We start from the raw sequence: 24416 nt of genomic DNA, 5'->3' as shown, positions 1-24416 counted from the left end.
CGGAATTAGCCTTCCAAATTTTCTCAGGTTTGTGTGTTTGGTACATGCAAATTTGAGGGTTATTTGGTGAATTAAAGATCAGCTGTGATCAGTTTGTTGTTTGTGAAAATTTAATGCTGCATGAGTGATCATGAATTGCAATTTTTAGGGCAGCATTTTGTCTTTATCTTTTTATATTTTGTCTTTTGTGGATCTCAACAATGTGTTTATGACAGTCAGGAGAAGAGAGGGTAATATGACATAGGTAGGTGAAGTACGTTGATGGGATAAAGGTCAACAGAACATTTAGCAGCCCCTCTCTCCATCTCAACCTCCCCCGGCTTCTCTCCTGAGAAAATAAGCTCGGCTAGGCTGGGCAGGAATTAGCCTTACAATTTCTTTTAGTGGTTAGTCCTTTGGAACTTGCTAAGCTAGATATTAATGAGTGAGATAAGTTTTAGTTTCTTAGGCAAATTTCATGAGTTACTAAATTGAAATTAAATGCATGAGTGAACAGGAAATGTAATTTTATGTAGCATATTCATCTTGTGGACCTCAGAAGTGTGTTCGTGAGAGTCAGAGTAATGTGATGGGACCTGTTACAAGCAAGAGGGCGAGATATGCTAAGACTTGGTTAAAAGGGCGTTCCTCTTCTTTTTGTCCTTTTACAAATTAAAAGTCATATGTACCCTCCCCTCTCCACCTCCATCTCCCGGCCCCCTCTCACTTCCAGGATTGAAGCCTATTCACAACATATAACTGCCAAGTGACCGGTGGCTGATGGTTATTTTTTATTGAATGATTACTAAGAAATTTAATGATTATGATGACTAATGAAATAATTTATTGAAAAAAAAATGAATGTTTGATTGATTACATTGCACATTGAATGAGTTAATTTACTGACAAATTGTTGATTAAATGATTGATAGGAAAAAGTTGATGCCCCAATTGAGAATCAATCATTAAATCTGGACTTCACTTGTACATGACAATATCCACCAGTCTTTCAACAGGAGGGGAGGGCGGGAAAGAGGGAGGGGGCGGGGGCTGAATGTTCTGTTGACCCTTATTCCATCAACCTACTTCTCCCACTGAAGTTCAATATCACCCCCTATTCTCCCGACTCCCATGAACACATTGCTGAAATCCACATGATAAAGTTGAAATGCTGCCCAAAAAGTGTAATTTGTGTTCACCCATGCATTCAAGTTCAATTTGATAATTTATCAAATTTGCCAATGCAACCAAAACTGGTCATGGTTGATCATTAATTTATCACAACGCCCTTAACTTTGCAAGTTCGAAAGGATTTGCCTCCCAAAAACTGACATAAATTGGAAGGCAAATTCCAGCCCACCCTAATTTTCACACCCTTTGTTTCAGTGGGCAGTGCTCGCTCAAGCATGAATATTTTTCCAACTTTTTGGTGTCATTCGAAAGGTGATTTTATTGGCTTTCCACATACGTAAGTCTTTTTTTCCCAGAGTGCTACATCTTTTCATTTGGCAGCCATTTCAAAAGTGTATAGATTTTTGGGGGACGCACTGCATTTCTTGTCTGTGCGTTTATTTTTGTTGTATTAAGTGTCTCTTATTGTAAGATGTTAGGAGGATGTGAGTTTTTTTGTGGGGGGTGGGGGGTGCAGGATTAAAAGTACTAGAAGTAACATATTGGAAGCATTATATAATCTCCTTAAAGGGTTATTTCCTTATTTAAGCAATTTCTTTTAAACTTTTAGTCAAATTATGAGTTATTTCACAGAAAAGTAAGATTTTGATTTACTTTGAATGTGCACTTACTGTCTACGACTAACTCTTCGACGTTAAGAGAACCACCGAGATAGGGTAATGTGTCATTCGCCAGTGATAGGTCAGTGGCTGATTGAGCAAGACTATCAGCGGAATCCTGAGATGGTGCTGCGAGACCGATTCGAAGATCACCAACCACACTACCATTTCGGAAAGAGACTACCTCACATGTGATACTGATGAGCTGAGCTGAATTCAAGCTTACATTCAAATACGTTGAAACCTGTGAATGATAAGGTTTATTTGGGATAGAAACGCGAGTACATGGTTAGAAGAATATAACATAACCTAGCAATTATTACAACAAAATATAAACTTCTGAATGGAATTAAGAAGCTGTCCCGATGCTTACGCCTTTCAATAGTGTCTCTATTCCGAGAAGCATATAGACCTATACAAAGTACAAATACTCAAAATCTAATTCAATCAAGTCAATAAATTAGAACCTAATATCATCTAATTTATTCGAATTTAACCTAATCTCATCACATAAAGCCAATTAAGCATTTAAAAAAATATAAATAAGTGGACTTCCTTACCGCACCACAAAAGACATCTTCCAAAGCCATAAAAGCGGCCGTAGACCGATCGTTAAGTTCTTCGGTGAATACAAGCAGTACACCATTTTGTCTGTTGGCTGTGATCTTAATTCTTATGAAGCTCACGAATGTTTCTAATAAGAAATACATAACAATTGTAACATGTAAATACCTTCTTCCTGTGTGACGATTTCGTACTGATTACGAGTATACAAATAACTTTTTGTTTTAGAGAATTTTAGAGAGTATATAAATATGATTATGTTTTCATTATATACTAGATATCATGGACCCCTGAACAATTCAAGTGAAAATTCGATATAAGTTTGATGGAAACGACCAATACTTTTAGTAATCAGTGGTGAGTATTAGAATCTTAAAAGCAAACTAGATTTCCACTATATTAGTTGATATTCCATGTATAGAATATCTTGTAATAAATAATAATATAGGGTATTCATATTGCGCACCTATATCCACCTTGTTAGGTGCTCAAGGCGCTCCTATATTACCCGGCTAAGCGAGGCGTTTAGAGCGCACACAGCTTCTTAAGGAATTACGTTCTACCGGTAGCCATTTACCTCACCTGGGTTGAGTGCAGCACATCGTGGGTCAGTTTCTTGCTAAATGAAATTACGCCATGGCTGGGATTTGAACCCATGACCCTCTGTTTCAAAGTCCGAAGACTAATCCACTGGGTCACAACGCTCCATTAATCAATGTGTATCTTAACTACAAATTTAGTTATTGTCACAAGAATCCTGTAAATCGACTGAAGTGAATGGTAATGAATTAATTACCATGGTAAAATGAAAAGAGCAAAAATGTTATGCATGTATAAGAGAGTAGAACTCATGCCACCGCGGTGGAATAATTTCCGGTGCACTGGTTACTTAAATAAATAAATGAAATTAAATTCAGGACATTTATTGAGGTAATTCATAGGTAGAATATTAAATACAAAAATTTGTTGGAATTAGTTTGCTTTATTTCCCATTCATATTTCATTTCACTTCCTGGTCCCGATTCATGAAGACTTGTTGTAACAAATGAAGAAATTGCTATCAGCCAATCAGATTGCATGATTACAGTAGCTTTTAACTATTATTGTAAACTTGTAAAAATAATAATAATAGCAATAGCAATAATAATAATAATAATAATAATAATAATGACAATAATAAAGTAACGATATTACGTGGCATCCTCAAAGGGGTACTATACATTACCCAGGCTTTAACTCCAAAAGGATTTAATTTAATCATTGATCATTGATGTTTACATCTCAGTAGACATTAAAAAAAACCTTTTTACGGGCATAAACATAAAATACAAAATGTGCTGACACAAGTTTTCTTAATTCATTTTCCTTCTGAACATACCAGTTGAGGTGATCGTTGTTGTAAGAGTGGTAGAGTCAGAAGTAGTTAAATCAGTAGGACTAGTATCTTCTGTAATAATTGTACTGGGTTGTGTGGTAGTTGTAGGTGGTGTGCCCTCTGTGTTGGTGGCAGCAGTGGGCGTAGTTATTTCTTTAAAATAAAATAGAAATTGCAAGCCGAATTAATGCCATTTTTTTACAATAAATATCATATTATGATAATAATAAAAGAAGGAGAAGAAGGAGGAGAAGAAAAAGAAGAAGAAGAAGAAAGAACATTAATAATAATAGTACATGGCCCTGGGAAGCACTAAGATTTCCGGGGGGGGGGGGGTGCTGTATGTATGCTGTATGTACTATTCTCCATAGGCAGCGACCTCCCTGGAATTATGGAAGGTGTGCATAAAATGGAGAAATGTAGCCAAACTGACCTTCATTTTGCAGTAAAACCCTTCCCGGGGAGGGGGGGGGGGCTCTATTTGCAAAATTTACATCAGTGCTCCTGGTAACAAAACATTCCCATGGCCCGCATTAATAATTGTAATAAAAATATATTATGTAATAGCCTATTCCATGGTGCATTATATATTTACCCGGGCTTTAACTCCAAGATAATTTCATTGAACTATTGATCATTGAATTTTATATCCAAGTAGACATTTTTACTTTTTATGGGCGGAAACATAAATACAAAATGTGTTGACACTAGTTTGATTTTACTTCTGAACATACCAGTTGAAGAACTAGTCAAATCAGTAGGCCTAGTATCTTCCGTAATAGTTGTGCTGGGTTTTATGGCACTTGTAGGTGGTTGGCCCTCTGTGGTGGGGGTGGTGGTGGTTGTGGGCGTGGTCATTTCTTAAAAAAATAGAAATCACAAGATGTAATTTTGTAAATACAAAACAACAAGAACAATTATAACAATAATAATTATTATTATTATTGTTATTATTATTACTAAATTTAGCAGGCTTAGTTCATTTTAGTTCATTTCAGAACAAATTACCGAAGAGCCAAAGTTGAAAAGGAGCATAAATCTCCCGCATGTAGAATGTGTCATGAAAATGACGAAACAATATCCCATCTGGTGAGTGAATGCAGCAAAATGGCACAGGCTGAGTACAAAGGAAGGCACGGCAGAGTTGCAGCTGCAGTTCATTGGGGTCTGACCAAGAAGTACCATTTACCCCATGCAGAAAAATGGTACGAACATTGGGCAAAGCCTGTAGTAGATTTTGTTATTTTGTAATCTTCAGCAAGTGTGAGACAAAACTGTTACCTTTAATAATTATTTGCAATATTTATTTTGTCTTGTTATAATTGGTGATACATGTATGATTTTTTTTATTATGTATATATTGAAAACAAAATAATACCACCACCAATAGTATATACACCGATTAAAAATATATCGGTATGAAGAAAAACATGTCAAAAAAATTAATACGAGTAATATCGTATACACCGATCTAAATGACATCGGTATCTAGTAAAACATGTCAAAGAGATTAATACAAGCTAGAATATACACATTGATCTAAAGGCTATCGGTATCTAGTAAAACATACATAGTTCAATACCCATATAACATAATACATGTATTTTGTCTGTGTGTTTTTTTGTTGTATTAAGCGTCTGTTATAGTTAGATGTTTGGGAAGATGTGAGTTTTTTTGTTTTTGGGGGGGATACAGAATTAAAAGCACTAGAAGTAACATATTGGACACATTATATAATTTCCTTAAAGGGTTATTTCTTTATTTAAGCAACTTTTTATACTTTTAGTCAAATAATGGGTTATTTAACAAAAAATAAAGATTTTGTTTTACTTTGAATGTGCACTTACTGTCTATGGCTAGCTCTTCGACGTAAAGAGAATCGTCGAGAAAGGGTAATGTCTCATTGGCAGGTGATAGGTCAGTGGCTGATTGAGCAAGACTATCAGCGGAATCCTGAGATGGTGCTGCGAGACCGATTCGAAGATCACCAATCACACTACCATTTTGGAAAGAGACTACCTCACATGTGATACTGATGAGCTGAGCTGAATTCAAGCTTACATTCAAATACGTTGAAACCTGTGAATGATAAGGTTTATTTGGGATAGAGATGCGAGTAGATGGTTAGAGGAATGAGAATCAGAATCTAGCAAGTGTTACAACAAAATGTTCACTGTCTTCTAAATGGAATTAAAAAGCTGTCCCGATGCTTACGCCTTTCAACAGTCATATTCAAAAAAGCATATAGACCTATACGATGTACAGACAAATACTCAAAATCTGATTAAGTCAAATAAATAAAGTAGAATCTAATCTTATCTAATTTATTCTGATTTAACATAATCTCATCACTTGAAGCGAATTAAAGCATTAAAACATAAATAAGTGGACTTCCTTACCGCACCACAAAAGACATCTTCCAAAGCCATAAAAGCGGCCGTAGACCGATCATTAAGTTCTTCTGTGAATACAAGCAGTACACCATTTCGTCTGTTGGCTGTGATTTCAATCCTTATGATGCTTACGAACATTTCTAGTAAAAGATGAGATAACAAATGGGTACTGGCTGCTCATGGATAAATAACGTTTTGTTTCAGAGAAGTTGAGAGGGTAGATAATCAGGATTCTACAATCATGTTTTCATTAAATACCACACATACCATAGACCCCTGAACAATTCAAGTGAAAATTCGATATAAGTGTGTTGAACACGACCATTAAATAATAATTTTCTTTTCGTAATTTCAAACATGGTTAGTATTATTATCTTTAAAGTTCATGTAACCTTTATTTTGTTAAAACAGAGACACTAGATTTCCACTTTAGTAGTTGTAATTTCATGTAAAGAATATCTTGTTATCTATGTGTATCTTTACTGTCACAAGTATCCTGTAAATCGGTGGAAGTGAATGGTAATAAACTGGTTACCATGACAACATAAAAAGAACAAAAATGTTATATACTGTAAGAGAGTAGAACTCATGCCACTGCAGTGGAATGAGTTCTGGTGCACTGGTTACTTAGATAAATAAATGAATTTAAATTCAGGATATTTATTGAGGTAATTCATAGGTAAAATATCAAATACAAAATTTGTTGACATTAGTTTGCTCTATTTCTTATTCATATTTCACTTCCGGGTCCCGATTCATGAAGAATTGTTTTAACAAAATTACTATCAGCTAATCAGAATGCATGATTACAGTAGCTTTTATCTATTATTGTAAATCTGTAAAAATAATAATAGCAATAATGATAATAGCAATAATGATAATAATAATAACAATAATGATAGTAATGATAATAATAACAATAATAATAATAAAGTAACAATATTAAGTGGCATCCTCAAAGGGGCACTATACATTACCCAGAATTTAACTCCAAAAGGATTTTATTGAATCATTGATCATTGATGTTTACATCTCAGTAGACAATTAAAAAAACTTTTTATGGACATATACACAAAATACAAACATAAAATGCAAAATGTGTTGACACAAGTTTTCTTAATTCATTTTCCTTCTGAACATACCAGTTGAGGTGATCATTGTTGGAAGAGTGGATGAATCAGAAGTAGTTAAATCAGTAGGACTAGTATCTTCTGCAGTACTGGGTTGTGTGGTAGTTGTAGGTGATGTGCTCTCTGTGTTGGTGGCAGCAGTGGGTGTAGTTATTTCTTTAGAAAAAGAATAGAAATTGCAAGTTGAATAAGATGTCATTTTGGTACAATAAATATCATACAATAATAATAATAGAAGGAGAAGAAGGAGGAGGAGAAGAAGAAAGAACATTAATCATAATAATAATCCATGGCCATGGGAAGCGGAAATGCTGAAGCACACACAAAATTTTCGAGGGTGGGTGGGGGGGATTTTGGCATGTTTTATTCTCCATAGGCAGCACCCCTTGGAATTCTGGAAGGTGTGACAAAATGGAGAAATGTAACCAAAATTACCTTCATTTTGCAGTAAAACCCTTCTTCATCAAATAACCTTCATTTAGGGGTGACAACCCCCCCTTTTTTTTGGGGGGGGGCTCTTCTTGTAAAATTTCCATGAGCACTCCGAGTAAAAAAATTCATTCCCATGGCCCGCAAATAAAAATTGTAATAAAATATAATATTCTGTAATAGACTATAACATGGTGCATTATAAACTCCTCAAAAAGTTTGGAAATCTGACTTTAATCGATAATCCCTTCTCGGTGTTTAGTATATATCAATGTCTAATTGATATCAATGAATAGAACAGTTAATTCTCTTGAAAATGATACCCTTCATGATATGATTATCGTTCACATGGAGGTGCAGTGCCTTGAAATGTGGGGCAAGTTAAAATTCAAAAGTTGCAAAATGACACACCATTGAAAGTCACTGTTCTTTTTTCCATGGTGATGAGTGAGTTTCTTAGCGGTTTCTTAAGACTTTAATCAATAATTCCTCATCGATTTTTAGTAAATATCAATGTGTAATCGATATCAATGAATAGATCATTTAATTTTTTTTTAATGATACCCTACATGATATGATTATGGTTCACATAGAGGTGCAGTGCCTTGAAATGTGGGGGGCAAGGTCAAAATTCAAAAGTTGCAAAATGACACAATATTAAAAGTCAATGTTCTTTTTTCAGTGTTGATGGGTGAGTTTCTCAGCGGTTTCTTTTAATTATTTTCATGCACCTTAACATCAACATTTACATGAAATAAAACACACCTCTGCACAAGCAAACACATAACAAATAAATAAACATGCATGGGTATTTCAAACCACGACTCGCAGAACCATCACTACACTAGACTACCATGGACACAGACAAGAGAATCATGTTCTGTATTGACCCTTCATGACTCTTTCTGCTCGGTTTGCAGCTTTTCAATTCAGACCTCATCCAACACTTTTGAACCCTGCTCTTTCCGTAATGGCATGATCATAACATTTTAAAGAAAATTAAATGATCTTCTGAATGATATCAAATATGCATTGTGTAAAATTGGGAGTTGGATAAAATTAATGGCCAAACACAGATTTCCAATCTTCTTTTGAGGGGTCTACATGTATATCACTTGGACTTTAACTCCAAAATAATTTCATTGAATTATTGATCATTGACGTTTATATCCGAGTAGACATTTCTACTTTTTATGGGCAGAAACATAGATACAAAATATGTTGACACTAGTTTCATTTCACTTTTGAACATACCAGTTGAAGTGATTGTTGTTGGATGAGTGGTAGAATCAGAACTAGTCAAATCAGTAGGACTAGTATCTTCTGTGAGAGTTGCGCCGGGTTGTATGGTAGTTGTAAATGGAGTGCCCTCTGTGGTGGTGGTGGTTGTTGGCGTGGTTATTTCTTTAAAAAAATAGAAATTACAAGACGTTATTTTGTAAATACAAAACAACAACAATGATAATAATAATAATAATAAAGTAACGACATTACGTGGCATCCTCCAGGGGCACTATACATTACCGGGACTTTAACTCCAAAAATGATTTGATTGAATCATTGATCATTGAAGTTTACATCTCAGTAGACATTTTAAAAAAGCTTTTTACAGGCATAAACATAAAATACAAACATAAAATACAAAATGTGTTGACACAAGTTTTCTTGATTCATTTTCCTTCTAAACATACCAGCTGAAGGGATCGTTGTTGGAAGAGTGGTAGAATCAGAAGTAGTTAAATCAGTAGGACTAGTATCTTCTGTAATAATTGTACTGGGTTGTGTGGTAGTTGTAGGTGGTTTGCCCTCTGTGTTGGTGGCAGCAATGGGCGTAGTTATTTCTTTAAAAATAAAATAGAAATTGCAAGCCGAATTAGATGTCAATTTGTTACAGTAAATATCTAATATTAATAATAATAATAATAATAGAAGAAGGAGAAGAAGAAGGAGGAGGAGAAGAAGAAGAAGAAGAAGAAAGAAAGAACATTAATAACAATAGTACATGGCCCTGGGAAGCATCCACAAGATTTCCGGGGGGGGGGGGGTGCTGTATGTATGCTGTATGTATTATTCTCCATAGGCAGCAACCCCCCCTGGAATTATGGAAGGTGTGAATAAAATGGAGAAATGTAACCAAACTGACCTTCATTTTGCAGTAAAACCCTTCTCGGGGGGGGGGGGGGCTCTACTTGCAAAATTTACATCAGTGCTCCTGGTAACAAAAAACATTCCCATGGCCCGCAATAATAATTGTTATTGAATATATTATGTAATAGCCTATTCCATGGTGCATTATATATTTACCCGGACTTTTACTCCAAGATAATTTCATTGAACTATTGATCATTGACTTTTATATCCAAGTAGACATTTTTACTTTTTATGGGCAGAAACATAAATACAAAATGTGTTGACAGTAGTTTCATTTTACTTCTGAACATACCAGTTGAAGAACTAGTCAAATCAGTAGGCCTAGTATCTTCTGTAATAGTTGTGCTGGGTTGTATGGCACTTGTAGGTGGTTGGCCCTCTGTGGTGGGGGCGGTGGTGGTTGTGGGAGTGGTTATTTCTTTAAAAAAATAGAAATCACAAGATGTAAATTTGTAAATACAAAACAACAAGAACAATAATAACAATGATAATACTTATTATTATTATTACTAAATTTAGCAGGCTTAGTTCATTTCAGAACAAATTACCGAAGAGCCAGAGTTGAAAAGGAGCTTAAATCTCCCTCATGTAGAATGTGTCATGACAATGACGAAACGATATCCCATCTGGTGAGAGAATGCAGCAAAATGGCACAGGCTGAGTACAAAGGAAGGCACGGCAGAGTTGCAGCTGCAGTTCATTGGGGTCTGACCAAGAAGTACCATTTATCCCATGCAGAAAAATGGTACGAACATCGGGCAGAGCCTGTAGTAGAGAAAATGATGTAAAACTCTTATGGGATTTTAATATCCAGACAGACAAGGTCATTGAAGCTAGACGACCAGATATCGCTCGCTTAAAGAAGAAGGATAAGGAATGTCTCATCATAGATATTGCGATGCCAGGAGACTGCAGAGGTTGGCATAAAGAGGCGGAAAAGATACAGAAGTATAACGATCTGGCATGGGAGCTGAGAAGGATATGGAAGGTGAAGACGAAGGTGGTACCAATAGTCATCAGAGCCTTAGGAACTGTGACAACAAGACACAGAAGCTTTCTGGCTGTTCTAGGAGTCGAGGTGTCCTTTGAAACGATACAGAAGGCAAGCTTGCTTGGAACAGGTCATATCCTACGGAAGGTCTTGAATTAGAAAGAGAAGTAAACAATGAAAAGAGGACCCATTTGATAGAATATACAATAACCCTACATTTCTGGAAGAAGTCTGGTTGCTGTTTAATATACCAACAGAACATCAAGTTGTGGACAATGGAAATAATTATAAAAGAATATTACATCTATAATTATACAGTAGCATAATCAATGGTGCACTACATACCCGGATTTAACACTAAAATGATCTGATGAACTTATTGATTATTGACGTTTATATCTGACATTTCACTTTAAAGTATTCCAAGCTATTTCCTAATACAAAAGTGAAATCATTTTGATGCACACAAATCAATAATTACATTGCTCTATTCTTAATTAAACTTGGTCTTTCTCACATAATATATATATATATCAGTTATCTCTAATATATAACCATGATATATCAAAGCAATGAATTTCATGATGATCTGGTTTTCTTTTTGAAACACATTGAGGTGCTCGATCGTAATCCTGATTGAAAATCAAGAAAGTGTATCTGGCTAAGAAGAAAGATAGTCTTACTAATTACCACATCCTTGTTTTAATTTGAATGATGAAGGTGAGATCCCTCTCGTCCCTCAAGCTGATATCAAGATTGCCCTACTACTTATTTTTGGTCAAATTACCCATTGAGCAATTAGTTCCAGTATAACCAGGTGCGCAGGTACAGCTATACATGTTGACCCAGTCTATGCAAGTCGCTCCATTTTGGCAAGGATTCGATTCACACTCATCGATTTCTACATAAGTAAAAATGAAAACCTGAAATCGTTAGAGTCAAAGAGGAAGGGAAATGAATGAGCAATGCAGAATAAGGTCATTTGGCAGGGAAGAAAAACAAGTAAAAGGAGAAGAAGACAAAGAAGAACGAAGAAGAAGAAGAAGAAGGAAAAGAAGCAGGTGAAGAAGAAGATGAAAAAGAAGAAAAAAAAGAAAAAGAAGCAAAGAAAAAAGAATAAGAAGAGGAAGAAGAAATGGAGAAAAGGGGAAAAGAGGGAATAAGCAAAAGAAAAAAGAAGGAAAAAAGGCAAATAACAATCACCAACGAGAACAAGAAGACAAAGAAATAAGACTTTAAAGAGGAAGATGATAGAGAACTAGACAGAACAAGTTGAAAATAGCATGTAAATCGTGCAGTACTTTTAAAACCAGTAGCAGTCTTACGGGGCAGCGGAAGCGGGGAGGGGGCTTCAGCCCCAACCCAATTTTTTCCAAAACTGTGTACAAAAACGTAAAAATGACCATAAGATTGTGATTTTTGCATGGTCAGCCCCCACACTTTGAAAACCTTTCCGCTGCCCCTGTATTATATTAATAGTAGAATAAGCAGTTGTAGTAGAAGTACTACTACTAATAATATAAGTAGTGGAAGTAATAGAAAAAGTATTAGTAGAAGTAGTAGTAGTAGTAGAAGTACAAGTTGAAAAACATTTAGTATTTCAAAGAAAATCCTTACCTATACAAGAGTCATTTCCAGTTCCAGTGAAACCGTCATCACAAGTGCAATAGTAGCTACCATATGTATTTGTACAGTTCCCATTACTACACGCGTCTGTTGCATTACATTCATTGGTATCTACGATAAGAAAGAAACACAAAAACTTTTTTTTTTCTTTACAAAAAAAAAGATGGATTTCAATCATTCAATTTGTAATGAAAGTGTCCAGTATTCTAAACGTGGATTAATGATAGACCAATTCAAAAGGCAGAATTGTTTTCACACAGGGTTTTTAAACTTGGTAATTCATTCAAATAGTATAAATGGTTTAAGGAGAAAAATCAAATTGCTCTAATTGCAGTAAACTTGCTGTGTTGGCATTAAAAAAAACAGACTGGGCTTCCAATTGTATTTTAACCACTTTTGGGAGCTTTGATCTCTTAAGTTGGAATGTTTATATAGATTGTTATTCCAATATCTTTAAAAATCGGATCTCAATGGATCTTGTGATGTGAATGACATCATACCACTGCATGTAAAACCATCATCATCAAGCTCAAATCCAGGATTGCAAGAACACGAGTAATTCCCACGTGAGTTGATACAAGTTTGGTTGCATTCATGATTCCCGAGACACTCATTGATATCTAAAACAACAAAAAAAATCAAGAAAAAGGTTGTACCATTAATTAAAAAAGTGAAGACAAGCCTGAGTAGTAGTTGCAGCAGAAGTTAAAGTATTTCCAGTACAGCTGTATAAATACTGGTTAACGATATGGTTGATATGGTTGGAAGAATTATGGTCAGACCGGTACCATCGTGGGGGGGGGACCAGGGGGTTACCATTGAGATATATAGGAGTGAAAAGAGGAGAATGAACAGGAGAAAATAGAAAGGGTAGAAGTATTTAAAAAAGGATAACGAAACAAGATACAACTATAGAGTGTAAAAAGGAGATTTGGGGGACGGCAGCTGGGCTAAAGCTAGGTTGATAATGTGGGCACATCTCAAAATTAATACAAGCTATGTATACATTCCATTATCATTAATTTAAATGAACATTTGACTGACAATACTTTCTGCCATAACTAGGAAAAGACCAGACTGCAATGATGTATAATGGCAGAAATTATTAATTTTTAATGCACTCTACAATAAATAGACAAACCTAACATGCTGAGAGTGAAACTGATTTATTTTAAAGGGGAAGTTCACTCTGAAGAAAAGTTTGTTGCAAAAAAAGCAGAAAAAATAATAAAAAATATTGGTGAAGGTTTGAGGAAAATTCGTTAAAGATTATGTAAGTTATTGGAATTCAAAGTTTTGGATTTGTGACACATTTCCTCAAACCTTCACCAATATTTGTTATTATTTTTACTGCTATTTTTACAATAAACTTTTCTTCAGGGTGAACTTCCCCTTTAAGAATATTCCACCGTTATGGCCATATGGTTCAGATTATTTCAATTTTAAGTTGTTGCTTTTATTCTTGAGGGTATTCTAGCGTGGAGCGTTGTGGCCCAGTGGATTAGTCTTCGGACTTTAAGACAGAGGGTCGTGGGTTCAAATCCCAGCCATGGCGTAATTTCCTTCAGCAAGAAACTGATCCACAGTGTGCTGCACTCAACCCAGGTGAGGTAAATGGGTACCGGTAGGAAGTAATTCCTCAAAAAGCTGTGTGCACTATGAACGCCTAGCTTACCCGGGTAATATAGGAGTGCCTTGAGCACCTAACAAGGTGGATATGTGTGCAATATAAATACCCTTTATTTTTGTTATTATTATTATTCATGGTTTGTAAGGATACATATCTGGTTACTCTTTACCTACCTATGCAAGAAGCATTCCCGTTTCCGAGTTGGAAACCTTCAGAACAGGTACAAAAATAGCTACCGTCTGTATTTGTACAGTTACCGTTACTACACACATCCGTAGATAGCTCACATTCGTTGATATCTGTAAAAGAGGGAGAAGTTGAAGTTGTTAATGATAAGATAGTGATGATCTCATGATAATGGTTGTGGTGATGATAATGGTGGTGGTGATTATGATGATGATGGTGATGATTATAACGGTGGTGGTGATTTTGATAACAATGATGATGATGATGACGAAGGAGAGGTGAAGAGGAGGAAGAATATGACGTTTAGTACACAGAAGAATAAGACAAAGAAAAAAACCCGAGAAGTCAAAGAAAAAAAATATGTAAGACACTAGACATTTTAGTGATAAGAAAAAGAGACTGGTTGATCTTTGTCTCCCTCTTCTCATCCCTCTTTATTTCATTTCAAATCAACTAACAGCAAAATTACACACTGAGGCAAAATACACAACAAAATTATCAATACAATTTATTCAAATTGATTATATAAAATCAATATCAAAGTAGGGCTCAGAGTTCTACGTAACAAGTATTATTGAAATACTTACCCTCGGGCATAACTTTATGGTTTGGTTCAATAAGACGTGAGCTTGGAAGAAGTTCCATGAAAATATTTTCCAGACCAGATTCGGTCAGTGACGAGTCGGGTTTCAGGTCAACACGGAAGGAAATCAGAAGAAAACTTCCCGCCAAGCTGTAGTTCTGCACAGATACAGCCTGAAACTCGTCTTCACTTAATTTTGAGGACGTGTTCAGGTAACGCAAGACCTTAAAAAGTAACAGAGGGAATAATTCGATTTTTAAAAAAATTCTGATTGTCGAGACTTGCAGAAAGCATTGATGAATGTATTTCAACACACCAGAAATGGCCAAAACTAATTGCCAACAATATTATTCTTTCAAACTCTCACATAAGCACATGAATTTTTACCAGATTTCAAGCTTTGTGAAATGACGACTTTCCAAGAAACTTACGTCTTGTGCCAATTTCTGCTGATTTTCTTGGGAGTCAATTGTCTCCGGGTAGCTAACAGTGCTAAGCCCATTGATAAACGAAAAACGAACGTTGAATGACAGCGTCAATGCACCTATTTCATACAAGCAATAAAAATATTACAGATTTAATTATTATTATTATTGATTTATTTGGCATTTCAAATACGTAGAGAATACAAAATTACAAACAAGTCAATAAGAAGAACAATAACATTGTTACATGATAAAGAAAATATGACCTGAATGAGAGTTTGGGAGGCGGCCTGGGAATAGAAAAGATATAGAAAGTACTTATATCCTGTTTTTTAATACCTCTAAATTTTCATTGTTGTTGTTATTATCATCGTCATTATTATTATTTTTATCATTATTATTACTTTATTTTTTTTAGTTACTATTATTATAATTATTATTATTGGCAGAAAATAGCTGCTAAAAACTGCTTATTTAATAAAAGAGAGCCAATGGAGTAAATTAGACAGTCAAAAGGGGCCTAGGATTTCGATCCTAGCAGAATGTTCTAGGATCGAAAGCTCAGGCCCCTTTTGACTCTCTAATCATTATTATTAGTAACGTATTTTCCTACCTAGACAAACTCCATTGATTTCTGTTGTATTATCCTTGCACACGCATGAGAAGTTACTCAGAAAGTTCACACAGTTGAATTCAGTCCTGTTGCATTTATCCAAGTCACGTTCACATTCGTCAATATCTATTTCAGTGTTAGAGAGTATTTCATACACAGCTATATAGAAAACTTACAAATATAAAATTGATTAAAATACAGTGAAATACAATCTTAGAATGAATATGCCATCTAGTGATTCAAAGGGCAGTGTCTGATGGGACAGGAGGAGGTGAGACAGTCCAAAACTTATGTCAAATTACCGGTAAACAATAAGTAGTATATCATGAATAAAAACAAGTATTCTAGGATTACATAACCATTTTCGTCTCGCATCTATTTCTCTACTTTAAAATTGCCTACTGGCTAACTCCCAATAACAAAGTCTCCGCCATGCTCCCCCAATACTAGTTGCTATCTATTACTATTGTGAATTAGTGAAAATGTATGATCTAATTAATTAATCAATAATGAATGAATTACATCATTCATTCTTTGTCAACTAAGAAGTAAATAAATATGAAAGAAAATGTGTATATGCATGAATAAATAAATAAAAATGAATAAAGTAACACTAAAAAATAAATACATAAAATATAAATATATATACTAATGAATAGATAGATAAATGAATGGAAAAAATAAATCAATGAAAAATAAACAAATAAATATAAAATCAATAACAAATATTAGTACCTTGACACTCTTTTGGAGACATGTTTTCGTATCCTGAATGGCAAGTACAATTATAATCTCCTGGTATGTTGTTGCAAGTAGATATATCAGGCGGGCACTGGTCGACAGCAGCTAGACATTCATTAAAATCTAATAATAAAATAAAAGGATAAAAGTTGAGTTTAACTCTTCAAAAATCTCTTTTCGGTTAGCTTGTGCAATATAGGCATGATATTGTGTAATATGAACCTCAGGACTAAGCGTAAAGTTAAGGTCCACCCCACAAAAATGTTGATTTGAATTAAAACAGAAAAATCACACAAGCATACGGCTGAAAATTTAATCAAAATCGGAATTAAAAAAGGAAGTTGTGATACCCTAAATTTCGCATATTCTTTTACAAAAGAGTTATATGCAAATGAAAGAGTCAGTGATATCTCTCACTCACTACTTTGTTTTTGTGATTGTTATGGTTTAAATTATGTAATATGTCGATTTTGGGGGGATACAACAATAGTGACCAATGTGACAGAACCATAAAATGATTTAACAATGCTACTTTTACATGTTCAGTGAGAAATAAATCTTCGTTTCACATGTCAATGACGAAAACATGAAATATTTCAATAATAACATACAAGATGAATAATAAGTGGATGATGTTATCAGTTTCCCCATTTGCATACCGACGAGGATGTGCATATATCGGTTTTGTAAAATTAAGCCAAAATTAAAAATGTCATTACTTCTTATTATACATCTGATTTGAATTAATTTTTTCAGTGTTGGATTTTTCTCTTATTCAAATTAACATTTTGGATGGACTTGTCTTTTAATGCAGATCATAGACTACTCTTGTTCTCATATTCCCTGTACCGTACTTAGCCTGTCCGCGTTATGAGCTAGCAGAGATGCCGTTGCCGAGTGGTATAAGGCGCCGTCTAGATATTAGAAAGTCTGGAGTTTGAACCCGGCCACAGCACCTATGCCTGTGAGCGAGGCACTTAATCGGCCGTGCTCTTCTATCCTGCATTTAAATAAATGGAAATGCTATATGCATTCTTGGAAAATAGGTTTGGTCTTGCTTCTTTTAAGATTAGTATGCAATCTGTTTGTTATCATGTTGAGTTCCAATTTATCTTCCAATAATTTACAGTCAAATCAAATTACTGTTCTCTAACTTTGGAAAAAAAGGGTTAACAAATAAATCATTAATTTGTTAAACTGGATTGCGTTTGATATCAGATTATTTTTTTTCATAAGTACAAACTGTTAAAACTAACAAGTATCTTTCCCCTAGAAGCCTTGTGAAATCTTGCCACTGTTCTACATGTGAACATCATCACTAATGATTTCAAAGTCACAAAAATAACACTGACTGTAAATCGACCAAAGGTGTACCATTAAAATAATGCAATAACCATGATAATTCGATCGGACTGGATTAGGTGTAGTTGCTGTAACTGCCACATGATCTAACGTTTTACCTATACAGGATCCATTTATGAGTTCAAAGCCTGGCTCGCAAGTACAGTTTTCAGATCCCGTGGAATTCTTCAATTCTTCAGTACAGAATATCTCTGAAAAATGAGGGGAGAGAAAGTAAATGTAGGTAAAATAATGTTCCGTGGAAAATTGAACTGTCATGTTGTCAACTATTATCGTAATTGTAACCATTACATTGATCCACATCATTAACGTTTTCTTCAGTTATCATGATTATTAACATCATTATAAATATCACTATAGTAGTCACCATTAATACTATTGTTATTAATATCATCATAATAATCATCCTATTTGCAGCCATTTTAATAGTAATTAATTATTTTGTTCTTTAAGAATTTTTTACTTCTTTTACTACATGTACTACTACTACTACTACGACGATGACAACTACCGTTACTACTACTATTCTACTATCTTTTACAATGACGAAGAAGACATGCTTTTTAAACAAATTCTGTCTGCTCATAATTTTCATTTTTTGTGTGGCTTTTTCTTCTATTCTTGGATCATTCCGTCATCTCCAACATTTTCAAAGCTTGGTTAATCAATTTCAATGGCATACAGTTAACAAATAACACACTGCCATACACTTTACCCACACTCCACATATGTGCTCACATACACACGCCTACACACACTCACCCACACAAATCCACCCACCAATCAACTTACCCACATACACCCAGAAAATTCCCCCATTTGTCATACACATGTGCGTGCGCGCACACACACACACCCTTTCATGCTCCCGTACTACCAAAACACACACCCACGTACACGCACTGACTCCACACACACATTCACCCTATCCTGCCCAATTCACATCAACACCACCCTTACAAACTTCCAAATTAGCCTACCAGTACAGGAACGTTGATCAAGGCCAAGCCTGTAGCCCGGTTCACAAGAGCATGTGTAGGAACCCAATTCATTTTCACAAATCTGGTCACATTCGTTGGTGTCATTTTCAGCACATTCGTTGAAGTCTTGACAAATCAAGATGTAAGAATGGAGGAAATATTGTTAAAGTATACAATTGTGAATAATTTTGGGACAAAGGTAATCAAATTATATAAATCACATTCTACACATGATCATAGCTTATATTAAAAAGACTGCAATATTAATTGTTCATTACTTTAAGAGAACTTTCCAATATAGGATGCGTACTATTTTATCATGGATTTGTGGTTTTCTTAAGAGTACCAATTTCCATGGAAAAGTAATTAATCAAAATACTGTATAACACGAATAGCACAGTTTTATGTCCTCAAGCAAAAAAATATTTTGAAGTAAAACTTTTAAACAAGGCATAAGCTATTTTGTGTCTCGCCCACTTATGAAAATAACCAGAAATATCATGATTTGCGAGGGCATGCAACAGAATTGTATTGAATCTTCATTGTGAAATTGTGTTATAATTGTGTCATTGTGTTAAAGGTAATAATAGCAGGGCCCGCTGGGAGAACAGTTTTGGAACTGAAGCGACTTCCCTGGGTAAATATACTTATATTATTATTATTAGGCCGCCATCATTTTCAAGCTTAACCGCTCACGATGGCGGTCTCCTGCATTCGTTTAAACTGTTATTTCATTTTCATTGAATATTGCTGCTTTTTTATATTAATTTTTCATTGCTTTGTTATGACCATTTCTTAACTTGTTTTGTAAAACTTAATTGTATCACCTAGATGATATGTTGAATATTTATGCTGAGTGCAGAAATAAATTCAAATCAAATCAATTATTATTAAATGACTTGGATGGATTAACACTTGTCATAAGAGTCTTGCACGTAAAATTTAATATTGACCTAAAATGAACTTTGACCATACCTAGTGACCTCCTAACACAATAACATGCAGGTCCCCTAAGTACATCTACCATCCAAGTTTGGTTAAAAAGTGATTCACGGTTGCAGAGATATGTGTCAAAAGAGATTCTTGCACGAAAACTTTAACGTGGACTTAAAAATGACCTTTGACCTTACCATGTGACCTCCGACGGCAGCATAACATGTAGGTCCCCAAAGTAAATTTACCATCCAAGTTTAGTTGGAAAGTGACTTTCGGTTGCGGAGTTAGGTGTCATTAGAGTCTTGCATGTACGTTAACCTGAAAATGACCTCTGACCTTACCGTGTGACCTCTGACTGCAGCCTAACATGCAGGTCCCCCAAGTACATCTACCATCCAAGTTTGGTTGAAAAGTGACTTACGGTTTCGGAGTTAAGTGTCATATGAGAGCCTTACAAGTAAACTTTAACTTTGACCAGAATATGACCTTTGACCTTACCATGTAACCTCCGACTGCAGCATAACATGCACGCCCATCAAGTGCTACCATCCAAGTTTGGTTGAAAAGTGACTCACGGTTGTGGAGTTATGTGTCATAAGGTTTGTGACGGATGGACAACATTTGGATCCCTAAGTCTTACCTTCACCTCTGGTGGGCGAGACAAAAATGACATTCTAACCACTTTGTGTTTTGGAGCATGTGTAAGAGTCATTTATTCCCAACATCACCAATGCAGCAAATTTGAAGTCCACACAGAAATATTCACCTTTTCACAACTCTTAAAAATTTATAACTTTCTTACTGTTACAATGTATTGTTGTTCGATATTGTTCAAAATTCACCTATATGCTGGTCTAATTTTTATATTTTTTTTCTAAAAACAACTTTTCCCTTATAGCTTGGGTTCTCGTATAACTCACCGAAGCAATTACTCCCGTCTCCTGTTAGTTGAGGAGGGCATGGCCCGCATCTGTATTCTTCCTCTGAGGACGGGGGCTCATCGTAGCAGATAACCCCCTCATGACAAGGCCCGCTACCCTCACATGCATCGTAGTCTACGTCACAGTGCTCACCTGACCATCCGTCAGTGCAGTTGCACGTGACCACCTGTATTAGCAAAAAAATGTGATTTTTTGCTCTTTTAATGTAAATGCTTTGAGCAAAATTAAAGGTAAATGCTAGTTTTGGTAACAATATCAAAATAAGTTCGTACAGAATCCAATGAAATTACCACCAAAGTGTCTGTTTGTATAAATTAAATGCCTGTGCCAAAGGATTTTGGAAGAAATTGTGTAATTGCTGAGAAATCAGCAAATAAGCACAGGATTCGGGTAGAGCGTCGGGCCCGACGCTCTAAGCAATAATTATACATTGTCCCACGTGCGATTATCTGTGTTTGGGATCTTCGGTGTGAACATTTTTCAGCGTAGATTTCAAGATTTCACAAAGTTCAGTTAATGTAACTGTACCAGATCTAGATCCTTGATGATATGCTGACAATTTAGCCTTGTTTTACAGACTTTCTCATGAAATCAGTGTTTACTGCAACTACTAGAATTTCTCTTTAAATAAGTAAGTGCAGAAAAATCCAACTAAGTATGCTTTAGGTATGGTTAATGATTGGTCAAGAATAGTTACCTGCAGATGAATTGTAGATTCTATTGTGCATGTCGCGGGTGATAACATTACGATAAATGTTTGAGACAAATGGACAAGTTGTTAAAATTTGGAATGAAAAGACAAGTGAGTTGAAACTTGACAACTCAGCCAGTAATATACATTAGAAGACAAAATGACGTGTCTTTGGAACTTGGCTTATTGACTTGTTAAGGTGAGAGAAAACGAGCTGAAACTCAGAAAGGCAATTTGTTTGGGAAAAGACAACATGAAGACGAGTTGAAACTTGGAATTTGGAACTAGACTAGACTCTTCATCTTGTCATCTTTTCCCAAACAAATTGACTCGCCTAGTTCTTATAGCTTGTCATCCTGTCTTCGTGTTCTACACAAGTCTGCTTTCCGAGTTTAAGGAGCTTGCCTTCTCGTCCACTATCTCAACGTCTGGATGACACAATCTTTAGTACAAATTTACCCAACTATAATAGTTCCTTCTCATATGTTGGTTATACTTACAGCAAAGCCATTAGCATTGAGGTCCTGTCCCTCGGCCTGGCTCTCGAAGTCACACTCTCCATCGTTCTCGCAGTGGCAGATGAGGACCTTGTACGACAAAGAGGTCTCCGCGCCTCGGTTGTCCATGGCGATGATCTCGATGGAGGAGACGTTCAGGTCAGTGGGTGTCCAGGTGAATATGCCATCTATGGAAGTAGTAGATAAAAGGGTTGGGGAAGAAAGTGAGAGATATTAAAGGGGAGAACATGTTAAGAAAAGAGGAAACAGCAGAGAAACGGACAGAGTTAGAGAGGGACGAACAGACAGAGGAGAGGGTGGGAGAGAGCGACTCGACATAGAAAAAGGAAAAGGGTGAGAAATGACGGCAAGACAGAGATGACAGATACAAAAAGGAAGACATTTAAAAGAGAGAGGGAGATGGAAATAGAAGGTCGAAAGATAACGATTGAATTGAATTGAAAATCACATGAAAATCACGATGAGATGGGGATATAAATAAAGAGAATGGAAAAGGGAAAAGATAGAGCATGTGTAATCATTCAAACTTCAGTTCAGTTATGTAACTATGATATATAATTTTAACTGTCATAAAAACTCTAAATCATTATGTAGGCGAGTAAATGAGGGTAAGTAGCAATGAACACGCACTGGCACCCACACCCTTGAAAATTTCACCTGAACTGATATTGGCGCCATCTGGAGTTGTATCGTTGAAAGTGAAATATACGTCATCATCATTGTTAGGGTCCTGTGCAGTAATCTCTAAGGTAATATTCACGCCCACTTGCACAAAAAGAACATTATCCTCTTGAAGTCCATCTGTTTCTGTCAGCTCTGTCACACTTGTTATATTCGGAGGGAAGTTATCTATACAGTTAAAAAAATACAATACATATCATGCTTGTCTTTATAAAAATCAGAAATGTTACTTAATTGCATTTTTTTTAAAAAACCATTTCCATTCGATCTTGGAGACATAACCTATAGGTCCTGAGATTATCAAGGATAAATACCTCAATGCTGTCATTGCTATTTGCTCTTTTTATTCCAATAAGAAAAAAAGCTCTTATAAAAATACAACTTGGAAGTATGCATGTAAAATAAAATTACAGCTGGTAGCCAATTTATAGCTTGAAGTATAATGCTGCTGGTTTTGTTAGTTCAATTTGAAACAATCATTAAACATAACAATAAATATACAATAAATATATATGCAATGCAATAGGTATCAAAAATTACAAAACAATGTAAGATAACAATAAGAATGTACAATAATATTCATTATTTGGAGTTGATAGCAATGAAAAATCTCACCAAGGTTTAGAAGATCGTTGTCAAGTTGGTTACCGGTGTCCATCGTCTGCATTCCCAATTCGGGGTTGACGGCGAGGAAGTCGAAGAGGCATGCTTCGTCATCCCCGCAAGTCTGCCGGGCCTTACTGGTCCTGTCTGGGTCGAGGGCGAGCAGGGCGTCTAAGAACATTGGTGTGTAGTTACTTGGGTTATAGTAACTCCAGTCCCTATCACCGTATTCAAACAGCGACTCGTTCTCCGTAATCATCCCTTTAGGAGTAAAACAAGAACTCTGTTCAGTTAGATAAGGAGGTTTAATGGTTGTTTAGATTTGTGAAAGGTGACCATTGGTATTAGGTCTACCATTATCATCATCATCATTGTCTTCATCACCATTATCGTCATCATCATCGCCATAATTATTACCAACATTACCAATATTATTATTTTTCCTCACTGTCGTCATTATTATCCTCACTCCCACCACAGTCACCACCACCATCTTTTTTTTCTCATTTTCAGCATCATCATTATACAATATACAATAATAATAATATACGATTTGTATAGTGCACGTATCCACCATTTTAGGTACTCAAGGTGCTCCTGTATTACCCTGGCTAAGCTTTCTATCGATTCCGGTGCTCACATCTTGAGGAATTACTTCCTGCCGGACGCATTTACCTCACCTGGTATGAGTGCAGCACAATATGGGTAAATTTCTTGCTGAAGGAAAACATGATGTGGCAGGGAATCAAACACACGTCCCTAAGATAAAAAGACGGGAGTCTTAAACACTAGAATACGATGCCCCCTAATGATGATGATCATCAACGTCACCATTGTCATCATCATCCGTTGCTTGATAATTAAAGGGGAATGAAACCTTTAGAACAAATAGGCTGTGTAGAAACAGAAAAATCATAGAATAAGACTAAGTTTTGAGAAAAATCGGACAAATAATGAGAAAGTTATGAGCATTTGAATATTGCAATCACTAATGCTATAGACATCCTCCCATTGGCATTGCAACAAGGATGTGTGATGTCACTGATGAACAACTTTCCTTTTAGTGGACGATAAAATACCCTCAAAATGTCTATTTTT

General features: G+C 35.5%; 1 protein-coding gene across 1 annotated transcript in view; it reads right to left on the bottom strand.

Moving 5' to 3' along the window:
- Window positions 1-24416, bottom strand: part of LOC121421985 — a gene marked incomplete at its 3' end in the record, with an annotated part of 56249 nt that overhangs the window by 2930 nt on the left and 28903 nt on the right. Inside the window, exons 16-37 of the mRNA XM_041616786.1 lie at window positions 23331-23579; window positions 22692-22883; window positions 22017-22201; window positions 20805-20991; window positions 18949-19074; window positions 18067-18159; window positions 16601-16729; window positions 15866-15991; window positions 15259-15371; window positions 14832-15051; window positions 14232-14357; window positions 12929-13048; window positions 12420-12539; window positions 11590-11703; window positions 8915-9064; window positions 7244-7387; window positions 6108-6241; window positions 5556-5787; window positions 4443-4568; window positions 3712-3861; window positions 2330-2463; window positions 1782-2013 (exon numbers count right to left, since the gene is read on the bottom strand). Coding sequence (XP_041472720.1) covers window positions 1782-2013; window positions 2330-2463; window positions 3712-3861; window positions 4443-4568; window positions 5556-5787; window positions 6108-6241; window positions 7244-7387; window positions 8915-9064; window positions 11590-11703; window positions 12420-12539; window positions 12929-13048; window positions 14232-14357; window positions 14832-15051; window positions 15259-15371; window positions 15866-15991; window positions 16601-16729; window positions 18067-18159; window positions 18949-19074; window positions 20805-20991; window positions 22017-22201; window positions 22692-22883; window positions 23331-23579 — 3402 coding nt within the window. The remainder of the gene's footprint in view (window positions 1-1781; window positions 2014-2329; window positions 2464-3711; window positions 3862-4442; window positions 4569-5555; window positions 5788-6107; window positions 6242-7243; window positions 7388-8914; window positions 9065-11589; window positions 11704-12419; window positions 12540-12928; window positions 13049-14231; window positions 14358-14831; window positions 15052-15258; window positions 15372-15865; window positions 15992-16600; window positions 16730-18066; window positions 18160-18948; window positions 19075-20804; window positions 20992-22016; window positions 22202-22691; window positions 22884-23330; window positions 23580-24416) is intronic.

Source organism: Lytechinus variegatus, chromosome 9 (assembly GCF_018143015.1).
Source record: "Lytechinus variegatus isolate NC3 chromosome 9, Lvar_3.0, whole genome shotgun sequence".
NCBI classification, from domain to species: domain Eukaryota; kingdom Metazoa; phylum Echinodermata; class Echinoidea; order Temnopleuroida; family Toxopneustidae; genus Lytechinus; species Lytechinus variegatus.
Note: the sequence above shows the minus strand (reverse complement) of the source record. Positions and strands in the feature narration are given on the sequence as shown.